Source organism: Curcuma longa, chromosome 1 (assembly GCF_044706935.1).
Source record: "Curcuma longa cultivar G26 ecotype Majalengka, Jawa Barat chromosome 1, ITB_CL_G26_1.1, whole genome shotgun sequence".
In the NCBI taxonomy this organism is placed as follows: domain Eukaryota; kingdom Viridiplantae; phylum Streptophyta; class Magnoliopsida; order Zingiberales; family Zingiberaceae; genus Curcuma; species Curcuma longa.
Genome location: NC_133861.1, coordinates 8,017,016 through 8,038,061, shown reverse-complemented (window position 1 = coordinate 8,038,061; position 21,046 = coordinate 8,017,016). Strand labels below are relative to the sequence as shown.

General features: G+C 36.5%; 2 protein-coding genes and 1 pseudogene across 2 annotated transcripts; 2 read left to right on the top strand and 1 right to left on the bottom strand.

Moving 5' to 3' along the window:
- Positions 1-508: 508 nt before the first annotated feature.
- Positions 509-4,467, bottom strand: LOC141839182 (zinc finger CCCH domain-containing protein 6-like; annotated as a pseudogene).
- Positions 4,468-12,951: 8,484 nt separating this feature from the next.
- On the top strand, positions 12,952-17,907 carry LOC141844115 (phosphate transporter PHO1-2-like). Its single transcript, XM_074732125.1, has 14 exons — positions 12,952-13,224; positions 13,686-13,739; positions 13,812-14,419; positions 14,576-14,624; positions 14,748-14,822; positions 15,679-15,808; positions 16,046-16,169; positions 16,253-16,505; positions 16,566-16,670; positions 16,801-16,845; positions 16,960-17,112; positions 17,194-17,475; positions 17,549-17,685; positions 17,757-17,907. The coding sequence occupies exons 1-14, from the start codon at positions 12,952-12,954 to the stop codon at positions 17,845-17,847; spliced, it is 2,379 nt and encodes a 792-aa protein (XP_074588226.1). The 3' UTR covers positions 17,848-17,907.
- Positions 17,908-19,692: 1,785 nt separating this feature from the next.
- LOC141813119 (RING-H2 finger protein ATL79-like) lies at positions 19,693-20,318 on the top strand. The gene has a single exon (XM_074701025.1). It carries the CDS (start codon positions 19,710-19,712, stop codon positions 20,172-20,174), a length of 465 nt encoding a protein of 154 aa, XP_074557126.1. The 5' UTR covers positions 19,693-19,709; the 3' UTR covers positions 20,175-20,318.
- The last annotated feature ends 728 nt before the right edge of the window (positions 20,319-21,046 follow it).

Here is a 21,046-nt window from a genome sequence, read left to right as displayed (position 1 = left end):
AAGACTTAGCTGTGGCAAATTTATAGAGATTTTAGAATGTTGGTTGTTAGGTTGGGCCACTATCCTCCGTGCTTTCCCAATTTACCTTGGTGGCCAATGCCAACAAAAAAAAAATCACTAATTTATGGATTTGATCACAATCATCATTTATTCCTTGGTGTTTTACCTAATCAAATTGCTCTGCCAAGAGAATTGCATGCTCTGAAGCACTCCTTGTCAAGGGTACCAGAATAATATTCTATCCAATATAATTTATAAATGAGAAAATGATGATACTGAAGAAACTAAAGTAGATGCCGAAGAACAGATACAGTGCCCATATTATCCATATTTGCTAAAAAAAAACTTGTGCACGATCATAGTGAACATGTTTGCATATGTACAAAAGAAAAGAATGATTCTTACATGTTTGCATAGTGAACATGTCGATATAGAGCTTGCATCACTACTATTAACCTTCTTCAGAACATGTAAGAAGCATCAAAGAACAATTTATGAGTTAAAAGAGCTTCAATTTACAATTGGTTGTCCAGATAAATTATTTGACAAGTTGTATCATGGAGATGTCATAGCAGCTTACACTTGATCCTCGTCCTGAAAAAATTGATGATAGTGTGTCAGAACTTCATTATCAGGACTAACTTCAAGGTCAATGAAGTCTTTAAAAGAATCTTTGTTTCTTCTTCTCTTGCATGTAAAGTAAATAATTTAATCTAGTTAAGAGTTAACCAAAATAAGTCAACACAAATGGAAACCCAAAGAATCTGGCAAGCATAATGTTTCAACTTTCAATTATATTGCAAGGAAAAGGAACAACATAGTTTGATGAAAGTAAATAATATATCTCGTTATTTTTCACCATCAAATATCAAAGTGGGACACTTTAAATTCTTTAAACACTTCAATAACCAATATTCTGAGGTTAATTAATTGAAACAAATAGTAGTGTCTAGTTTTCCTACTTAATGCACAAAGTTTAGTTGAAGCCAAATGACCAAACTGGTTTCGCAAAGTACCCATCACCCCAGCACAAGTACTAAACACCCAGTTGATAGAGCGAAAAAGAAAAAGAACCAGGCATTAGCAGGAATTATTCTTTACCTTTACTCAAAAGAAAATGTATTTACCTTAGCCCTTTTTCAGAAATTTGATGACCTAAGGACAATTCACCAATTTATATCTACAATACTTCAATTATAATAATCAGAAGAGCCACAAACCAGCCAAGCCAAATGAAGCCTAATTTGACTGTATCAAGCTTGTTCATTTATCTTATGGTGCTTAAACAAAGGTTTATCAAGTTCAAGTAGTTAAAACATTATCCAATAAATGAAACTTTTATATAATTTCCTTTTTTATTGGATAATTTAGAACTATAAAATGTATAAGAAAACATGAATCGCATTATAAATAAGATAATAAAATAATCAAGTCTTAGACAAGTCTTGTCATAAACTTTCATGAGCTTTGTTCATACGTTATATAAGTTAATGAATTGAGCTACATGTAATAATTTCTTATATAGCAATTAAATCAAGCGAGCTCTTGCTAAGCCGATTATTGAACTTGTTTATGAACATTTTATTCATTTACAGCTCTAATAATTAGGCATAGAATATTACATACCCTATAGTCTAATCTCCTGATTAGGATTCACATGTCCCAAGGAAGTAGTTTGTTTAGTTAACAATGTCATCTTGTTCTATGCCCAACATGATTCATGTTATACATTATAAAATGTAAAATTGGCATAGTCATTAACCATAGATTTGTCATTGGAATAGGTGAGTCAGGTTTAAGAGGAATTCTCCTCTTTAAGTCTCAGGTTTTTTACCGTACAACTCAAATCTTTTCACAAACCACACTTATTTGCTTAAAGCGACTCACAGTAGAAAATTCATTAGGTACTTCCCACAACATAGAACCATTGGTAAATTAGGAAATAACAAAAATGACTAAGGAAAAATCAAGTTAGTCTTTTACTATAAAAACACTAAAGTTGGTCTTGTGGAAATGAATGTTTCGTATATTGTCATCCCTATACCAATTTGTAAATTCCCATTGGTTTTATGAGGAACAATATTATTAGAAGGCATATGATGTTATATACAAAGGATAACTTCTGATTGTGAAAAACATTTTCAAGTTATATTGCATAACTATTTGTTAGAGAAAATTCAAGTATGTTATTCATAATGCTGCAAAGCAACTCTGTCAAACTTTAAATAAACAGTATGATTTCTGCAAGAATATGCATTCACAATTCTCATCGCACCCACTTTTAAGAAAGTGAACTGAAGAACAAAGTGCATGTAGTTCATTTTAGGAAAAGTACAATATAAGAATTGATGCAAGAGAAAAATCTGAATGCAAGTGTTGGTGAAAGTCACTAAGAAGAAAATTTAGAACAAGCACATAAATCATTTGAAATCATATTGACACAAGGACCATAGTAAGCTTCACAATCTAGCCCTCTTCTATGGACAATATTTCCCAACGCTAGTTAAGACCCAACCCCACCAATAGGATTGACAACCAAAATGTTTTAGCATCCATCTCAATATCTATTTAGAATTCATACCTAACTTGACAATAAATTCATAAATTAGCAACCAACAACTGATCATGCTCCTCAATTCTTGAAGCAAATAGAATTGGATTAGTCAATTTTTGTTCTAGAAAGGAGAAAATTAATTATTCATACCAGATGACGAGTCTGACTGATAAGGCTAAGGACACAGCTAGTTCATGGTGGGTTGTTCTCTAGAGGAAGATGATATTTGCATCTGGAACTTAATTCACAGCATCCCTTTCTCTTGCATTCTTGACATTCAGATTCATCAAGTCTCTCTGGAAGCATGTGTTCAGTCTTGTTATTAGCAGAAGGACCAACAGAAGCCATAATTGGATAAGATTCTATATTAGCTTCTGAGTGTGGCACTTGTTCTGCTAAACTATACTGTGATTCTCCTTGGATGTTAGTATGTTGTCCACCAGAACATCCAGCAAGACTTGCAGTAGCCTGATACACAGAAAATTACCATGCTTTGCAGAATTGGAGTAATATAAGATTAAAAAAAATGGTACCAACCGTAAAAGAACTTGAATCTGGCATAATCCCAGGGAAGAGGATAACTGATCCATAAGGCCCTTGTATGATTGATGCAGGCAACACCGACTGTGTAGCGAATTCCCAGTTATGAAGTACAGGATACTGTTGCGTTGAAGGAGCTATAGGGGGTTGAACCATGGGATAAGCTGTTGATGGAGGCAAGGGCATTGAGGCAAGAGAGAAATCAGGATGGTTGAACTTACAAGTCAAACCAAACTTGCAGCAACCCGTCCTGATATAAAATGAACAATCTTTTTCACCCTGAATGATTTGAAGCCACTGACATTAGAATTAGCAGTTCGGTGAAATTTTATCATACAAAATAAAGGAAGCCTAAATTAAGACCAGACGTAATGGGTATCCCCATTTATTTAGATATGCCAATGGCATAAACCCATCCTGCTTCAGGTGTTCGTACTTGCATGTATCACCATATTTGCATGTCCCATGCTTGAGAAAATACTGTAGAATTCAAAATTATTACAGAATGATTGAAAACATAACATGAACGTGATTACACAGAGTTGTAATCTGATGGTACTTTAGAAATGTTTACCATACATTTAAGAATCATTGATAGCATGTTCAATAGTCATTAAAGAACAACCCCAGCAAATTAAAGAGGAATTAATACCCTGCATGCAGGTCGGTTTATGCACTGCAGATGCTCCTCAGATCCAGTTGTTGTTGCCCTGGCTACCTGATGTGGTAAAGTTGAACAAAAGATTTATCCTACCATTGTAGTATCAAAAAAATTACGTCAAAACCAAATATCCCATCCATTGTACTGAATAAGAAATTGTGCTCTGATCAGTTCCACCAGGACATGAATTGTTGATGTTAAGCGTGAAAATAAGCATTTAAATAAAAAAATAAAGAAAGAAGCCCTAAAATTTCCTTGCAATTCATTTCATAGGCAGAAATGCTTACGGAAACTACAATTTGCATGTCCAAATTAGAAAATCGTTACCGTCCGACGATCACGAGGGTGATTGAAGCGGCAGTTCGCTCCATAGCCACACCTACCGGTCCGCATGTAGTAGGCGCAGTCCATACGGTCCTGCCTCACAGGATAGCCCAGTGGCTCTTCCGCACCCAAATCCATCCGCCTCAACGATCCTACCGCCAACATCAAACCCACGAAGACAACATCAAAAAATAAAAAATAACGATCACAAATCTTCACCGAAGTAAACCCTCGTCCCCAACCCTCAAAATCCAAAACCGGCATTCAAATCCACCATCGCCAGATTTGAACAAAAGAAACAACAAAACAGTCAGGAATCACCTTCAAGTTCGGCGTCCGGATCATCGCGGCGCTCTGACGGCTCGGTGGCCGGATCCGCCGACTCCATGCGAAAGTAGGAGAAGGGAAGCAGGATCAGTAGGCGCGATCTATGGGCGCTTGATCTCTGTCGACTTCGATCCTCTTCTTCTGCTACTAAATGTGGCCACTGGTTCGTCCGGAAGCGGCTCTTAATCGTAAAGCTTTGGCCTCGCTTCCTTCTTTGGGAGGCTTTTAGTCCGTTCGGGTTTATATACCCGCCAAAGGGAAAAAGGTGGGAATATGAAGCCCCCCGAAAACGGTAATTTTCTAAAAAAGTTGGCTGTACGCCGTATAAATCCCCCGCGTGATCCCTATAATTACGAGGATGCCACTCCGGTTTTTCTCCAGGGAGGGGAACTTGACGACACGTGCACGGGGATGCAGCGTGATTTTGTGGTCAGGGCGAGTTTGGTCATTCACCATTCTCATTTTCAGTTGGGGCGAAATGAAAGTAAATGAAATAATATAATAATGATTTATTTATTTATTCTATTATACTATTTAAGATAATTAAACAACAAGATTTAAAAATATGATAATTTAATAGAGATTATAATTAATTCCCTATTTATTATCTAAATAAAAAATATTATTTTTAAATAATTAATAAATAAAATCTTTATTTGTTGTAGTCTTTTTATTTTTTTCAATATTTTTTAATTTGTTTTTGTTTTTTTAAGTATAATTTGGAATTTCCTTTAATTTATTTTCTTCTCTGTATTATTCTCTCTGATAAAAAAAACCTCGGTGTTGTACATTAACAAGAGGTGGTGGCATCTCTCTTTTGCAAGTCTGCTCCGTCGTAATCAATTTAACTGTCTCGGAGGCTAGGTGGTGGCATCTCTCTAATTGAATTTGACGTTGGTTGCTTCATTTTTTCTAATTAAGAGCTTAATTAGGAGAGAGCTATTTAAGTTCATCTTTAATAATTTAAATGTCATTAATTTTTTAAAATCATTTCCAACCAATTAGATATCAATGAGTACTTCTCTTTTGATGAGAAGATTATATCACAAATGGAAGCGTAGGAACTAACACCATTAGTATGTGATCGATAGGTAAATCAATAGACAAAAACGAAGGTTCAACACCCCTCGATATGATAGTAAATCTTAAATATTGAAAATGGAACTAATGTTAAAATTAACAGGTAAGTCAATAACATATGTATTAGTACTAAATTTTCTCATAATTTGAAAAGGATCAGAGGAGCGAGCATAAAGTTTTTTGAAGGAGATTTTAGAAAAACATTCTAAGTGAATACGCGCAAATACATAGTCCCCTACATTATAATCTTAAACTTATAAGATGCATAAACTTGTATTTTATAAGTCTTATTACTCAATGCGATTTTTCTCCTAACATTAACATGAATCTCTCTAATGTGCTCAATAAAACTTTAATTTTGAAGAATGATAAATGGTAGGTAAGGAAATCAAGTTAATATGTTGACTAGCTTTTGACCCATATATGATTTTGAATAGACTATGATTAGTAGATGTTTACTAAATTAATATTGTAAGAAAATTCAACAAGTTGCAAAATTGAATCCCAAATATTCATTTTTCACCCACTATATATCTTAACAAATTTCTTAGACTACGATTAACAATCTCGATCTGGCCATCAATCTATAGATGAACATTTATATTATTGGCAAGTGACACGGACAAACTATGATTCTTGTTGGATGATTCGGTTGATGCTACTCGGGCAATTCTAACTCCTTAAATGATCCACAACCGTAGTGGCTATAATGGGCAAGCCATGGACTATGTTGTGATGTTGTTCCTTCAGACTTTGCATGTCTCCCAGCACACTCCAATGTCAAAATCTCCATTTTTGTCAATACAAAGCATAAACCACAGTTAACCGAATCAAAATGATGAAATGAATACAAAAGTTAAAAGTTTATACAAAATATGCTTATGTAATGCAATAAATGTATGTTAAATGAGATCGAAAATATATATATGATTCACACACATTAAATACCCCCAGATTAAATATTTATTTATCCTTAAGTAAAATCTACCATTAAGATTAATGTGTGTGAATAAAATATCATTATCTCTAACGAATTTATCTAATCCTATCTAATAATTTTATTAATGAACAAAGGCATACAAACTATTTCATTACGGTGTAATCTGAAAGTTCTTTATATGTTGTACAATGTGACTTGACTCTAAAGAATCTATTACCAATATAAGTTATTTCGTCATTCACTATTTCTAGAATTTCCAACTGTATTCTAGAATTTCCAACGCAAGAGACACTTACCTATCATACGCAAAGCTCATCCCCTAATACTTTACATTTTTCACGCATAGTCTCAAAGTCACATTCAATATTAAGGTAAGCTAATATGTATTTTCTCAGTAACTATGTGGTTTCAAAAGGATACCTAATTACTTTTACTCATTATCAAACATATTTTGTTCATATTTAAAAATATATATTATATTTTTCTTTTTATTTATTATCGAGATATTCTTGAAGTCGGAGTAGCCGAGCTTATAAAGTCGAGGAGTCTGAGTCCTCTATAATAAAGGGTGATCCGAGTTAATTGAGAAATCAGTCCAAGTTGATGGATTTTAGGAATCTAAATCTTCTATAGTCAATGTGATCCGAATCGATTGAAGAGTTGGATAGTCTGAGCTGAGCTGATAGAATCGAAAAGTCGGAGTGCTATAAATTCCATGTAGACTCTACTTTTGATCTCCATACTTTTAATTTACTTTGCCCTACCCTCTTTCCATCGGATCACCACCATTTGCTGTGTTCCCAGGCAAAGGATCGGCCAATTCCTTTCGTCTTTGGTGGAATATATATATATATATATATATATATATATATATATATATATATATATATATATATATATATATATATATATATATATATATATATTCATGTTCCTATGTGCAGCAGCCGAATATTAACGTTTTCACACGTAGTGTTCGCACGTAATTGAAGGATTGGCCATTATTTATTAATGGATATATTCTTTAGGAGAGAGGCCCGGCCTGCGTAATGGGAGGAGCACCAGTCTATTTGCAGCCCCATCCGGCCAACGGTTTTGGAAGCTATAACAACAATTTAAAATCGATGTAAAAGTGCATTGCGCTTTCAACAACGGTTTCTCAAAGCTATACTTATATATATATAAATATATATATATAGTACGGATGCCAAATTGATATCACTTTTTCATTTTAATTAGGAATACAAACATATCCTCTAATATATATATATATATATATATATATATATATATACAGATAAAAACCCGACTCCCGTACGCGACCGCCCGACCTCCCCGCGTTCATCGCCGCCGTTCTTCGCCGTCCGGTCACCGCCGGCCACCATCCCGAGCTCGTTGGAAGCGCAACTCGACGGCGCACACATCGGCACCGGATTCCGGCCGGATTGGGCCGAAATCCGGCCAATTCCGGCCGAAAACACAGCAGACGCGCTGGTGGCCGATTTCGCCGGCCGGCCGGATTCTGGCCGAAATCGGTCGCCACGTCTGGCGGCGATTTCGGCCGGATTCCGGCCGAATCGGGGCCGGACTCCGGCACCCGCCGGGTGAGTTGCGGTTCCAACGGGTCCGGTCCGGCGGCAATCGGTGGTCGGACGGCGATGAACGGACGCCGGGAAGCGGCGAACGTCCGATTGGAGAAACACTGTGCAATCGCGTTTTTGGACGGCTGCGGTTGATCGCGATCGGGCGTGGACGGCGTGGATCGATCGCGCACGGGGTCGCGTTTTCGTCGCGCAGTATATCAAATATATATATATATATATATATATATATATATATATATATATGTATATAATGCTGGCAGTGGTCGCACGCGATTCCGACCAAATTGCACCGGACTACGACAACGGTCGGAAATTCGATAAAACCGTTGTCGGCGGTATGTCAGAGAAGAAACACTGTGTAGTGGACGGTATTTCGTGTGCTCGGCGTGACGGTGGATCTGTGGCGCCCACAACGGTTTATATATAAGTACTAAAACGGTTACAACGGTTTTAAAACTGTTGTTGTCTAGCATTGTTAGGTAGGTTGGTTATTTTTATTTTTTTTCATTCCCTCTCTCCTTTTAAACTCGTTTTGTTTTTTTGACTTTCTATGATATTTAACTATTCATTTATAAATTAATAAATGAATAAAAATTCTCTTTATATAAATATAAATAAATATTTATAAATTAATAAAAATTTCATTTATGTTTATATAAATTTCATTTTCATTTATGTTTTATAAAATTATTTTAATTAAATGTTTTATAAATATTTACATTAATAAATAAATAAATAAATAATATAAGTTTATTATATTAATTCATTATGTTAATTATACGTTATACGTTAATTAATAATCATACGTTTTATTACAAATAAATAATATAAATCATTTATGTTTTACAAATTAATAAATAAATAAATAATTCATTATAAATTTTATTACATTAATTATACGTTTTACGTTAATTATATTTACATTATTTTAATTCATTGTTACTTACGTTTAATTAACCCTAACACATCCGTCTCCTACCCCTTCCGCACCGTAGCCGTCCGTACCGCTCTGCTCCTTCTCCCGCCGCGTAACCTTCCGCACCGCTCTACTCCTTTTTCCGCACCGCACCGCAGCACCACTCTGCTCCTTCCGCACCGCAGCCTTCCGCACCGCAGCACCGCTCTGCTCAAAAGGTCCGACGAAGAGAAGCAGACGGCTCCGAAGATAAGCAGACTGCTTCACCACCGCCGCCTTTCCTTCCCTCATCACAACAACAAACTTCTTCCCTCATCACGCCGCCTCCTCTGCTTCCAAGCATTCGGCAGAACTGGCTTCACCACCACTTCCAGTATTTACCTTTTTTTTTTTATGCTTAAGAAGTATGAGGCATTAGTTTCATATTCCATTTGATAAGGATGATTTGAACGATTTGGAGTCATCTCCTTCACTCTGGTTGCTGCAACTGTCACTTTGGTGAGCTATGTTGCTTAACTAATGACATTTTTATGAAGGCTCTTGGTTAAGTAAGTATTCTATTGCTTTCCATTTTCAATTCCAGACTCTTGGTTAAGTTCACCACCCAATCTTTTATAATATGGATTTAATCCTAATTCACAATGCTATTTGTGGCAATACATTGTTCTGGATCAATGTGCAAATGAGCAGTCATGTGCTAAGGATCAGGGAATCAGAAACGACATAGTAGTATAATAGATCATGATGATTCTGATATATGTGCATTTGAAAGGTAAGCCCACTCTTGGATTTCCAAGCTGGCTCATGATATACAACAGAGTTAGTGAACTTGAATTTTATGCCTCTTTAGCATTTGGGGTTTTCAATGTGTTCCTTGTCTTAGCTTTATGGAAAGAGTCTTAGTTGGAAATTGGAAGAAAAAGTCGGAGCAAGATTATGGAATCTTTTCTGCTCTTAGAGAATATAATATTCATAGGAGATGCTAGTGAGTAGTGTATTCTAGTGGTGAAGATTATACTTTAAAGTTGTTGAAGGTAGAAAAATTAAGTCAAGGTTTGGACAGATATCTAGATCTAAGCTTGTTTAAATTATAACTCATTTTCATTCAATGAATTTGTAAAATGTTCTACCAAAGATCAACAAGTCTCAGTAATATTGGGTGTTAATATTTCATCTTTTTCTCTTCTCGATTTGTGAGATTTTAATATCTTCAATGTTCTAATCGTTTTTCAGGAAGGTTTTGCATTTGCCCATTGCACAACCTGCAAGGCTCCTTACCATTTGAGGGTGTGTGATCATGCCAACAGGAGATGGAGAATCTTCAAGTTTCAGTTCTTTGTTACCAGGGATGTAGTTCTAATTTTTGCAGTTGTTCAACTTGTAAGTTTTATAATCCATTTAAAAATTCAATACCTCTCTTGTCACTAATGCATATCTTGTCTGTATTTTTAACAGATAATATCTTTGTTGGCATATCTTGTCTATTTGATTGATAGTTGTGCAAAGTTTTGGTTGCGATTGACTTGGGGTTTTGATGGAGAAATAAGCTTCTACTATCTATGTGGTACAGAGCTATACTTTAAGAGTGCTTAACGGTTTTATTTGTTCATTCAACTAGAATTATGCTGATGTCTCTCTATTTTATGCCATGTCATTTGTCAGTTTACATCCCCATATCTCATTTTATATCTGCTTATCTTCTATATATTCTTTTGGAAATAATCAAGTTTTTGTATCTTGCTTCTTGTTATCCATGACTTAAAGACTGTATTATGCATCCAGCTTCTTGTTAAATCTGTCTCTTTTGCTGCCAACCAAGGTTTAGTTCCTTTTCAAGATATCTATTTTCTTTTGATCTTACTATTATACATATGTTTTTATGCAAATCTTTCAAGATATATATATGTTCTTGTTCTGCATCTGGACAATTAGCACGAGATATAGACCAATTCTCTTTAAACAAGCCAGTGGTGTTATCCATGACTTAAAAAACCATTGAAACGCCTACTAGATTCTTATTTCTATTACTTTTTTAAGGAACTGATTTTTCTAGCCTTATCAGTTAATGAGAATGTACCTAATATTATGTGTTTCCATTGCAGTGCTGTAAAAAACACAGTTATGATGATTCAGATGAGGACGAAGAGGATGATGATGAACAAGATGGCGAAGACCAGGAAGAGGACGATGGGGCTGAAGGTGATCCTTCTGAGGATGAAAACGCTGAGGGAATGTGTAATATGTTGCAAGAAGAATATTTGTGTTAGTTACTTTTGGTTATTTGTAAATATTGAGGTGATTAAATATATTGGTGCTTTTCTATTTGTGATTTGTTTGGTGAATTTATAATATTATGATAATTTTGTATTCTTGCTCGATCATAATTGACAAACAACATAAAAAAATAAGTGTTATTACAACAGTTTTAAATTCAATGACATCGGTTTGGAAGCGTTGTCGTTAAGTGATATTACATCGGTCGAAAACCGTTGTTAAAATTGATGTTAAACATATATTACATCGGTTTTACACCGTTGCAAAACCGATGTCGTTGTGATATTACATCGGTCGAAAACCGTTGTTAAAATTGATGTTAAACATATATTACATCGGTTTTACACCGTTGCAAAACCGATGTCGTTGAGTGATATTACATCGGTTTTACATCGGTTACAAACCGATGTCGTTGAGTTGTATTACATCGGTTACAAACCGATGTCTAAAATGTCAGACCTTTTACAACGCCTTCATAGACATCAGTCGATTTTCTCATAGACATCGGTTTTCCACCGATGTCTATGACTGTTTTTGTTGTAGTGAATTTCCAACGAAGAGACACTTATCTAGGAAAGCTAATAGGTATTTTCTCAATAACCATGTGGTTTCAAAAAAAAAAAGTACCTGATTACTTTTACTCATTGTCAAACATATTTTTCTTCATATTTTATAAAAGTATTTTTTTACCCGATCGGCCATGGCCACGAGTTCACCGTGAACCTTTACAGAAACAAATTATATATATATATATATATATAAATAAATGTATTCGAACCATTTCGCTCAAACATCTCTATTCATTCACTTAATTTAGCATGAGATACGAAATATCTGGTGGGGCAGCCCCACTCTCACTGCATCATGCTGGATGACTCAATCCCATGTCGCACGCACGGATGCCAAATTGACGCAGGTGAGGATCACTTTTTCATTTTAATTAAGAATACAAACATATCCTCTAATAAATATATATATATAATATTAATAAAAAAAATTTAATCAACGTAGAAACTAAAACTAATTGGGTTATGGGACTATTAGCCTTCGGGTATGTCGTCTATCCCACTCCACAAGAGCTTTTATTCTCTTGCCAAGATAAGGAAGAGAGGTGGATGCCATGGCGAGCATTGTTAGGTAGGTTGGTTACTTTAAGAAAAAAAAAAGATAAATACTAGTAAGTCTCATGGACTCAATCCCTGGGAGTGGTCGGTCCGGTCCCACGGAAGTTTCCCACCAACCACCAGAGTAAATCGGGAAGCGCATACAGAGGTCAATCCAGATGTCCAACATCCTTTGATTGCGTTCCCCATTTGGAACCACCAGAGTAAATCGGGAAGCGCATACAGAGGTCAATCCAGATGTCCAACATCCTTTGATTGCATTCCCCATTTGAAAGAAAATTCTTATAAATACATCGTAGCTGGGGATCGAACCGTGGATCTCTAGGTCACAACTCGAACCGTTGCAAATACTTTAAGATATTCTGATATTTTCCTTCTTCCTCTTAGAAATTAAGATTTAAATAAAAACCAAAATTACAGATTGACCTACCCATCCATTGGAGAATGTGTTAATGGTGGCTTTTGGACGTCATCACAATTGGTGTCTCTTCTCTCTATATATGACAATTTCCTTCTCCAATTCCCTTTAATCCTTCTCCACCACTTCCTTCTTCCTCCCTCTCTGTTTACCTTTCAAACAGAGGACTGAGGAAGGAGAGGTCGATCGATGGTGAAGTTTTCTAGAGAGTTGGAAGCACAGCTGATCCCGGAATGGAAAGACAAGTTCGTCGACTACCGTCAACTCAAGAAGCACGTCAAGAAGATTAAGCTCGCCCTCCGCCGCTCCTCTGTTCCTTCTTCTTCTTCTTCTTCTTCAGAAGACCACAGCCACAACAAGGACAGTGGTGGCTGCGTCGATGGCGGCTATGGCTTCTCTCTTTTGGACCCCATTCGTGCGCTCTTCTACGCTGGCGGCCACGGCCGTGACTACTCCATTCCGGTAAACATTGATTGATCCTAGCTGCATTAATATATATAATCCTTTTTCTTTCGAGCTTGCTATAATTCCAGCTCCTCTCGCGAGAAAAGGTGAGGCCTTTGCACTCAAAAAGTCGGGTAGTTCATACCGCCGTGACGCCATTATTGATCGATCGTTATATTCATCCTCCCCTCACGCAAACAGCGTGATTTGTCCTCTCTTTTCATTCAGATATGTGCATATCGATACGTTTCTCTGTTCTGCTTTCGACAGTGATCTCGAGTAGTTAGTGATCGATAAATCTACGCCGTTCCTTTAACTTTAGCTGGTCCAATCAATTACAATTTGTCATTTGTTACGTCGAAGAATCGAATCGAATCAATTCCATTCAAATTCGCAATGGATGATCGTAGTGGAATTAGCAGACTGTTTCAATCTGCTCTGTTTTTTTTTTTTACAGTGTTGTTGGTTTATCATTGTAGGCGGACGAAGATAATCTATTCGAAATGGTTATCGTCCAATCCAGAGAAGACGAGGTATAATATTTAACCTCCATTCATAATTAGAAAGAAAATGCATAGACACATGATCGCAAGTTATAATTGAAGGTGAGGGAGTTTTTGGAGAAGCTGGAAGTGGAATTGGAGAAGGTGAACAGTTTCTACAGCAACAAGGAGAACGAGTTCTGGGAGCGCGCGGAGATCCTGGGAAAGCAGCTCCAGATCCTGGTCGACCTCAAGGAGCTCTACCTCGAACACCGCCGCCAATGCCACGGCCCCGCCTCCCCTCCAGCTGTTCTGTCCGACGCCACCTCCGTCTCCGGTGATTTAGAAACAGAGACAGATGTAGGGAGGCCACCGGGGGAAGCGACGGCGGCGACGGTAAGAGAGGAGAGGGAAACAGGGATAACAGAGGAGGCGATCATATCGACGCTGGAGAGAAACGGGGTGAGTTTCCTGGGTCTTGGCGGCGCGAAGGCTAAGGAATTCAAGAAGACAGGGAGGCTGCGGACGGCGACGACGCTGCGGATCGACATCCCGCCGACTACGCCTGCGAGGGCGATCTCGATGGTATGGGAAGACATGGTCAACAGCAGCAGCTCCCGCAAGGAAGGAGGCGACTGCGTGAACAGGAAGAAATTGCAGCGCGCGGAGAAGATGATCAGAGAGGCCTTCGTGCACCTCTACAAAGGCCTCGGCCTCCTCAAGCTATACAGGTAATTAACACATCAATTAGCGTTCCAAAGTTAACACGAGTCAAAAACCTTGTTATAATTGTCTTAATTTAGCAGTTAATTAATTAGCTCTAGTCCTTTTCTTTTCTTTTTTTGCATGCAACTCTAAAAAGAATATATATTGTGGCGTGCATGCAGTTCCTTGAACATGGAGGCTTTCAGAAAGATCCTCAAGAAATTTGAAAAGGTAATTAAAGCGTTAAAATGAAATAATTTCCAAAATTATAAGGGTACAGAACTGTAATTTTCAAAACATCAGTATCTAAAGTGAAAATTTACTAAATATACGAGATCTTGAATTGAATTGAAGGTGTCGAATCAACGGCCAGAGGCGGCTGCATTCTCGGTGAAGGTCAAAAGGTCGCACTTCGTCAGCTCTGACCAGGTACTTCGTATATAAATAACTTCAATTCTTACTGATGCATGCTATCGATCAATTATTCTCATCCTTCACGTCGTCTCCATCCTTTTAATCAGGTTCTACTCATTGATTGTTTCTTTGCTTACTCAACGACATATATGCCACAAATTAAGCTAATGAATATATGATTATTCAAACTTTTCTTTTTGAGTATTTGACTAAGAGATGTTTTTATATCACAGCCAAACAATTTCTGTCGAGCTAGAGATCACAGAGAAAAGATTAAATCTTAATTTAATTTAAATATATAGCTAATAATGTTGATGCGCACCAGCTTGTTTGCTAAATATATATTATATAAGTAGATGGATGGATTTCTATTTCATGGTGTAGGAATCAAAGTCATGAAAGCAATATAAGTGGGCATTGAGTGCACCACCTACGTGTAAATACATATAAATAGTTAGGACAATCCATTCAGGAGGTTGAACTATCTAATTCGAATTGTATGTCTAGTAATTAAATCATCTAGCAAGGTATACTTGGTGTTCAAGTCAATTTAAGGATCCATTCACGTTCAAAAACATGTAAATCTGCAGATGGAGTGTGAGGATGTCAGGATCCATCACATGTGCTGCAGTTGCAAGAAGAATATATCAAAGTCGATGGACAATGTACCATAACCACTTTTTACGTGTGTGAATTTTTGGGATGTGAGACTCTGATCACTTAGCTTGCTTAATATATAGAAAGATTGATAGATAGATAATCCAATGCACTAGCAAGCAATCGGATGCATGTGATGTTGTTTGCCTAGGTCAGAAGAGGTAAGTAATTAGTAATTAATGACAGAATAATTAAAAAATTAATATTCATGCAGGTGTTAAAGCTGGGAGATGAGGTGGAGTCCATATTCACAAAGCACTTTACTAGCAATGACAGAAAAAAAGCCATGAAGTTTCTGAGACCTCAGCGACCCAAGGAGTCTCACATGGTCACCTTCTTCGTCGGTAATTATTTTAAACTACTCTAATTAGTCCAAATATATATAGAAAAGTAATTAAGCAGTACCAATCTCTTTAAACTCTCAAAGAACACTAACTTTCGTGCACGCATAAAGAACACGTACCGGACTTAATTTGCGGGATCAACTATGAATTATGTTAATTAGTTTGATCAACTTAATGGTATATATGCTTGTTAGTTGACTATTTTAATAGCTAGTGGATAAACTAAGTAAAATGCAGGTCTGTTCACTGGCACCTTTGTGACTTTATTCACTGTGTACGCCATATTGGCACATTTGTGCGGTATGTTTTCTTCCACCGCTACTCAATCTGATTATATGGAAACAGTTTATCCAATATTCAGGTATTATACTTTTCTCTCTCTCTAAATGAATCCTCGTAATTAATGGTAATAAAAAAATCTGTGTTTATCAATATGCATTGCAGCATGTTTGCATTGATTAGTCTGCATGTATTTTTGTACGGGTGCAACATTTTGGCATGGCGAGGCTGCAGAATCAACCATAACTTCATCTTCGAGTTCTCGCCCAACACCGCTCTCAAGCACCGCGATGCCTTCCTCATCAGCGCCTCCCTCATGACCGCCGTCGTCGCTGCCCTAGTCGCCCACCTCCTCCTCCGATCTGCCGGCGTACTCTCCCACCACCACGTCGATGCCATTCCAGGAGCTCTCTTACTGGTACTATATATATAATATATTCATTTTTAAATAAGATATAATTAATTAATAAATGTGCAGGTATTCACAGTGGGGCTCTTTCTGCCATTCAACATATTCTATCGCTCCACTCGCTACTGCTTTCTGCGTGTGATTCGCAACATCGTATTTTCGCCGCTGTACAAAGTAATTATATCTTAATCACAGTATTTAATTTAAGCACTGGTTATGATTAATTCTAAGTAATTTAGTGAGTACTTTTGTGGTCAGTTAGTAGGTTGAGCTCACAATTAATGATTAATTATATTAATTGCAGGTGTTGATGGTCGACTTCTTCATGGCTGACCAGCTAACCAGCCAGGTGAGATATATTGTAGCTAGGAGCGAATTCCCTTTTGAATTAATTAGCGGTCTAATTAATCGCTATATAAAAGAAAGAACTCTCTATATAGCTTGTTCTTTTGAATGCATGCAGATTCCATTACTGAGACACATGGAACTAGCAGCATGTTACTTCATGGCGTCTGGATTCAAAGAACACCCCTATGAGACTTGCACTCGGAGTCAGCAGTACAAGCTGATGGCCTACATAATCTCCTTCCTCCCCTACTACTGGCGTGCCATGCAGGTCTCATTAAATATATAATTCAGTCAGTAGTTAGTTATAATTATAATTGTACGTATAATTAATCTTAGTTAATGAATATAGTGCTTGAGACGGTACATGGAGGAGGGATACGATGTGAACCACCTGGCGAATGCAGGGAAGTACATATCTGCAATGGTGGCTGCTGCGGCACGGTGGAAGTACTCGACGGAGGCAACGCCGATGTGGCTCGGCGTCGTCATCGTCACCTCCACCGGCGCCACTTTCTACCAGCTCTTCTGGGACTTGGTCAAGGACTGGGGCCTCTTCGACCTTGGCTCCTCCAACTTCTTCCTCAGAGACGAGCTCATTCTCAAAAACAAATCCTATTATTATGCCTCGATGGTACGTATATCTGTACATGCATATATACAAATTTATAATTTTAAGATATTAATTTATGTATATTCCTGCCTAGTGTTTGAACTTTGTGCTTCGACTTGCCTGGATTGAGAGCGTGATGCGACTGAACGTAGGCCTAGTTGAGCACAGGCTGGTTGATTTTTTGCTGGCTTCTTTGGAGATTATTCGACGTGGTCATTGGAATTTCTACAGGTTCGTATGTGGATTTTGAGATTAAATAAAATAATGCATAGAATTAATTGATATTGATTGTATACCTACAGATTGGAGAATGAGCACCTGAACAATGCGGGCAAGTTTAGGGCTGTGAAGACGGTGCCATTGCCATTCTCTGAGATGGTCTCTGATGGTTGAGCCATCACTTAACTACGTCTACAGTTTGATTTGCTAGCTAGCTGTTAATAGAGTGAAGAAGAAAGCAGATGATCAGTTAGCTGCTGAATGGTTCAGTAAAAGATGGAATCTACCATTTCAGTGACTTCACATGACCGATCTTATGATCCTCTATAAAGAGGTAATGCATGCACAGATCGATTGAGGCGTACGGTGTGTGCATGTTTTTTATTTCAGTCGTTAATGTCATACCTTTTAATAACCAGATTTCCTCCCGTCGTTATTGCAAGACATTTAATGACGGTCGTTGTTGATTTCCAATTTTTTTTTGTTGAGCAGAAAGTCTAAAACAAAGAAAAAAATAATTTGCAAGATTTAAAATCAAATCTTTCATAATCTAAAATCTAGATGAAAAAGATACAAAACCGTATTTATTAATTGTCTCGACCTGTGAATAAATTAAATAGTTATTCGACGTGGCAAAAGACGTCATTTAGATGTATCTCTGATGCTTTCGTTTAGTAATCTCGGTGAAGCCAAGCATATTTCTCGATTTACTTTCTCATAAATAGTCTATGTGAAGCCGTTGGGGTGGTGGATTTCACCTTTTGCAGAAGAGCTATCTCTGACATGTCAAAAATTGATTTTTCTTAGTAATATATAATTTTGCATAAAATTATTTCATGTGAAAGAATAATATATATATACTCATTCAATACGATTGATTCTAAACGATTGAACAGTAACTTAACATTTTCTAAGTTTATATATGCATAAATATGCATGTTTAAAGTAGTAATTATTTATTTAGTCTTAATGAAAATTTCAAGTGTTTGGCATTATACTTGGAATTAATTAATTCTATTAAATAGGATGGTTTCATTTCCCTACTTTATACGGCTTCCACCTCCATTAATTTATAAATTGATTGATTGGTCGTATTAAGTGAGCCAAGTGCCCTGATATTTAAGTCACACTTATTATTATTATTTCCATCATCATCACTATTATCATGTATAGGATTTATAATAGAAAATTAAAAATAGCATATATATATATATATATATATATATATATATATATATATATATATATATATATATCAATTAAAATCAATGAAATTTAGTTTGTAAGTAAAGTTTCTATAAAATAACTATAACAATAATTGTAACTTTAAGATTTATACTAAACAACAAATTAATACACTAGTTCAAATTGAGATTGATAAATTTGCTTAATTAGTTTACAAATCAAAACTAAAATGATAGATTACAAATTTTAAACTATAAGGCCTTTGCTTTATAATTATTGGATCATATATAAATGCTAATTCCTAATCTTCTTCTGTCCTCATCCAATCATTTATTATGGATTACATGTCACTTTTCCTAATGAATTACCTTTACTCAGTGGCTTAAGCTTAATACACTTTTTATTGTGGAAATTAGGAGCCATCTTTAATTTTCTCTAATAGTTCTCTTCATATAGCTATAGTCATATATATGGTGAATTTAGTTATGCTTTTAATTTACAATAATAACTATTTTTTAATAAGTTTTAATGGAATAAATATTTTGATATTTAAGTGCAAAACTAATTAATTCTATTTAATGGTAGTGAAATTTTCAATTTATAGGATCTTAAATAATTGTTCTTTAAATCTATTTTATTTTTTATTTTTAGTTTGTTTAATACTTTATAAATATATGATACGATTACTTCTTTATATTTACTTGGTCTTTCTGATTATGTCTTTTTTTAAAAAAAACCCTGAATCATTATGATTTATGAAATTCGGCCCCGCCCTAGCTAACAGCTATATATATAATTCCATAACAAATAATTATCACAGCGATCGATCCGAAAGAAGACTTGATCGAGCGATGCCGCCTCCCCACGCCGCCGCCGCCGCCGACGAGCTCCTCATCCATCCTATGCCTTCGCCACCCACTCCCGCCGGCTCCTGGGGCCCTTACTCCGGCGCCGGCGAATTCGGCAGCACCATGGCTATCATCCTCGCCGCCCTCTTCTCCACCGTCCTCCTAGCCTACTTGCTAGCCGCCGCTGTCCGCCTCCTCCTCGCCCGACGTTTCCCCTCGGAGGAGCAAGTGGACCCTGAGAAATCAGCGGCGGCGGCGGTGGTGCAGGTGCCGACGACTCTGTTCTCGGCGGCGGGGACACGGCTGGCCGGGGCGGTGGCGGAGTGTGCCATTTGCCTGACGGAGTTCGCGGAGGGCGACGCCGTACGGGTACTGCCAGCATGCAACCACGGCTTCCACGGGCGGTGCGTCGAACAGTGGCTGGCGACGAGGGGGTCGTGCCCCAGCTGTCGCGCCGCCTGCAGCTAGCGTCGCGCAGACCCACGACCCACCGGATGAAGCCCAATCCGCTCGTCGAGGTTTAATTAGAGTGTAATTAACTTAATTAATATACCGAATATCGATGCAATTAATGTTAATGTGTTCATTTTGGCAAGCTATTCATGTCTCCATTAAAAAAAAAATTCAATTAAGTTAAAGTTAGCAAACTAAACTTAAACTTGATTTCAAATTTAAAAATATTATTAAATTGAATTCAAATTTAATAGTGTTTAATTTATAAGTGCATGAACAAATTCATTTAAAAGCTCACGAATATATTCGTTAAGAAACTTGTTTATCATATTTTTATATATATTTATAAATATTATATACTAACGAGTTAAATTCGAATTAAATTCATTTAATTTTTAAACAAATTATTTTCGAACTAAACCAAATTAAACTCGTTTAACTTTTAAATAAATCATTTTCGAACTAAACTGAAGTCGTTCATAAACTATTTAATTTCATTACGAATCAAATTTGAACTTAAGAATTAAAACTCGAATCGAATTCGAACTTAAAGAAAAAAACTGAACTGAGTTCAAACTCAAGTCTCTTAATGTTCAACTCGATTCGATTACATCCCAACATGGATCAACACATACAATTAGTTCACATTGCCAATAATTCAGATGATATTAAAGAAGCTCGATCATAGTCTTTCTACAAAATCAATGAGAAAGAAGAATGGAAGTTCAGGGCATTCGGGTAAGAAATGAAAATATGAACACATAAAATAGTTATAGAAAAGTAATTTTTGAAGGAACAGAAATATAAATTCTACATATCATTGAAGATGCCAAAGTGTTTAAATTGTTAAATCTTAAATTTGCAAAAATATCCATCTTCAATGAAAT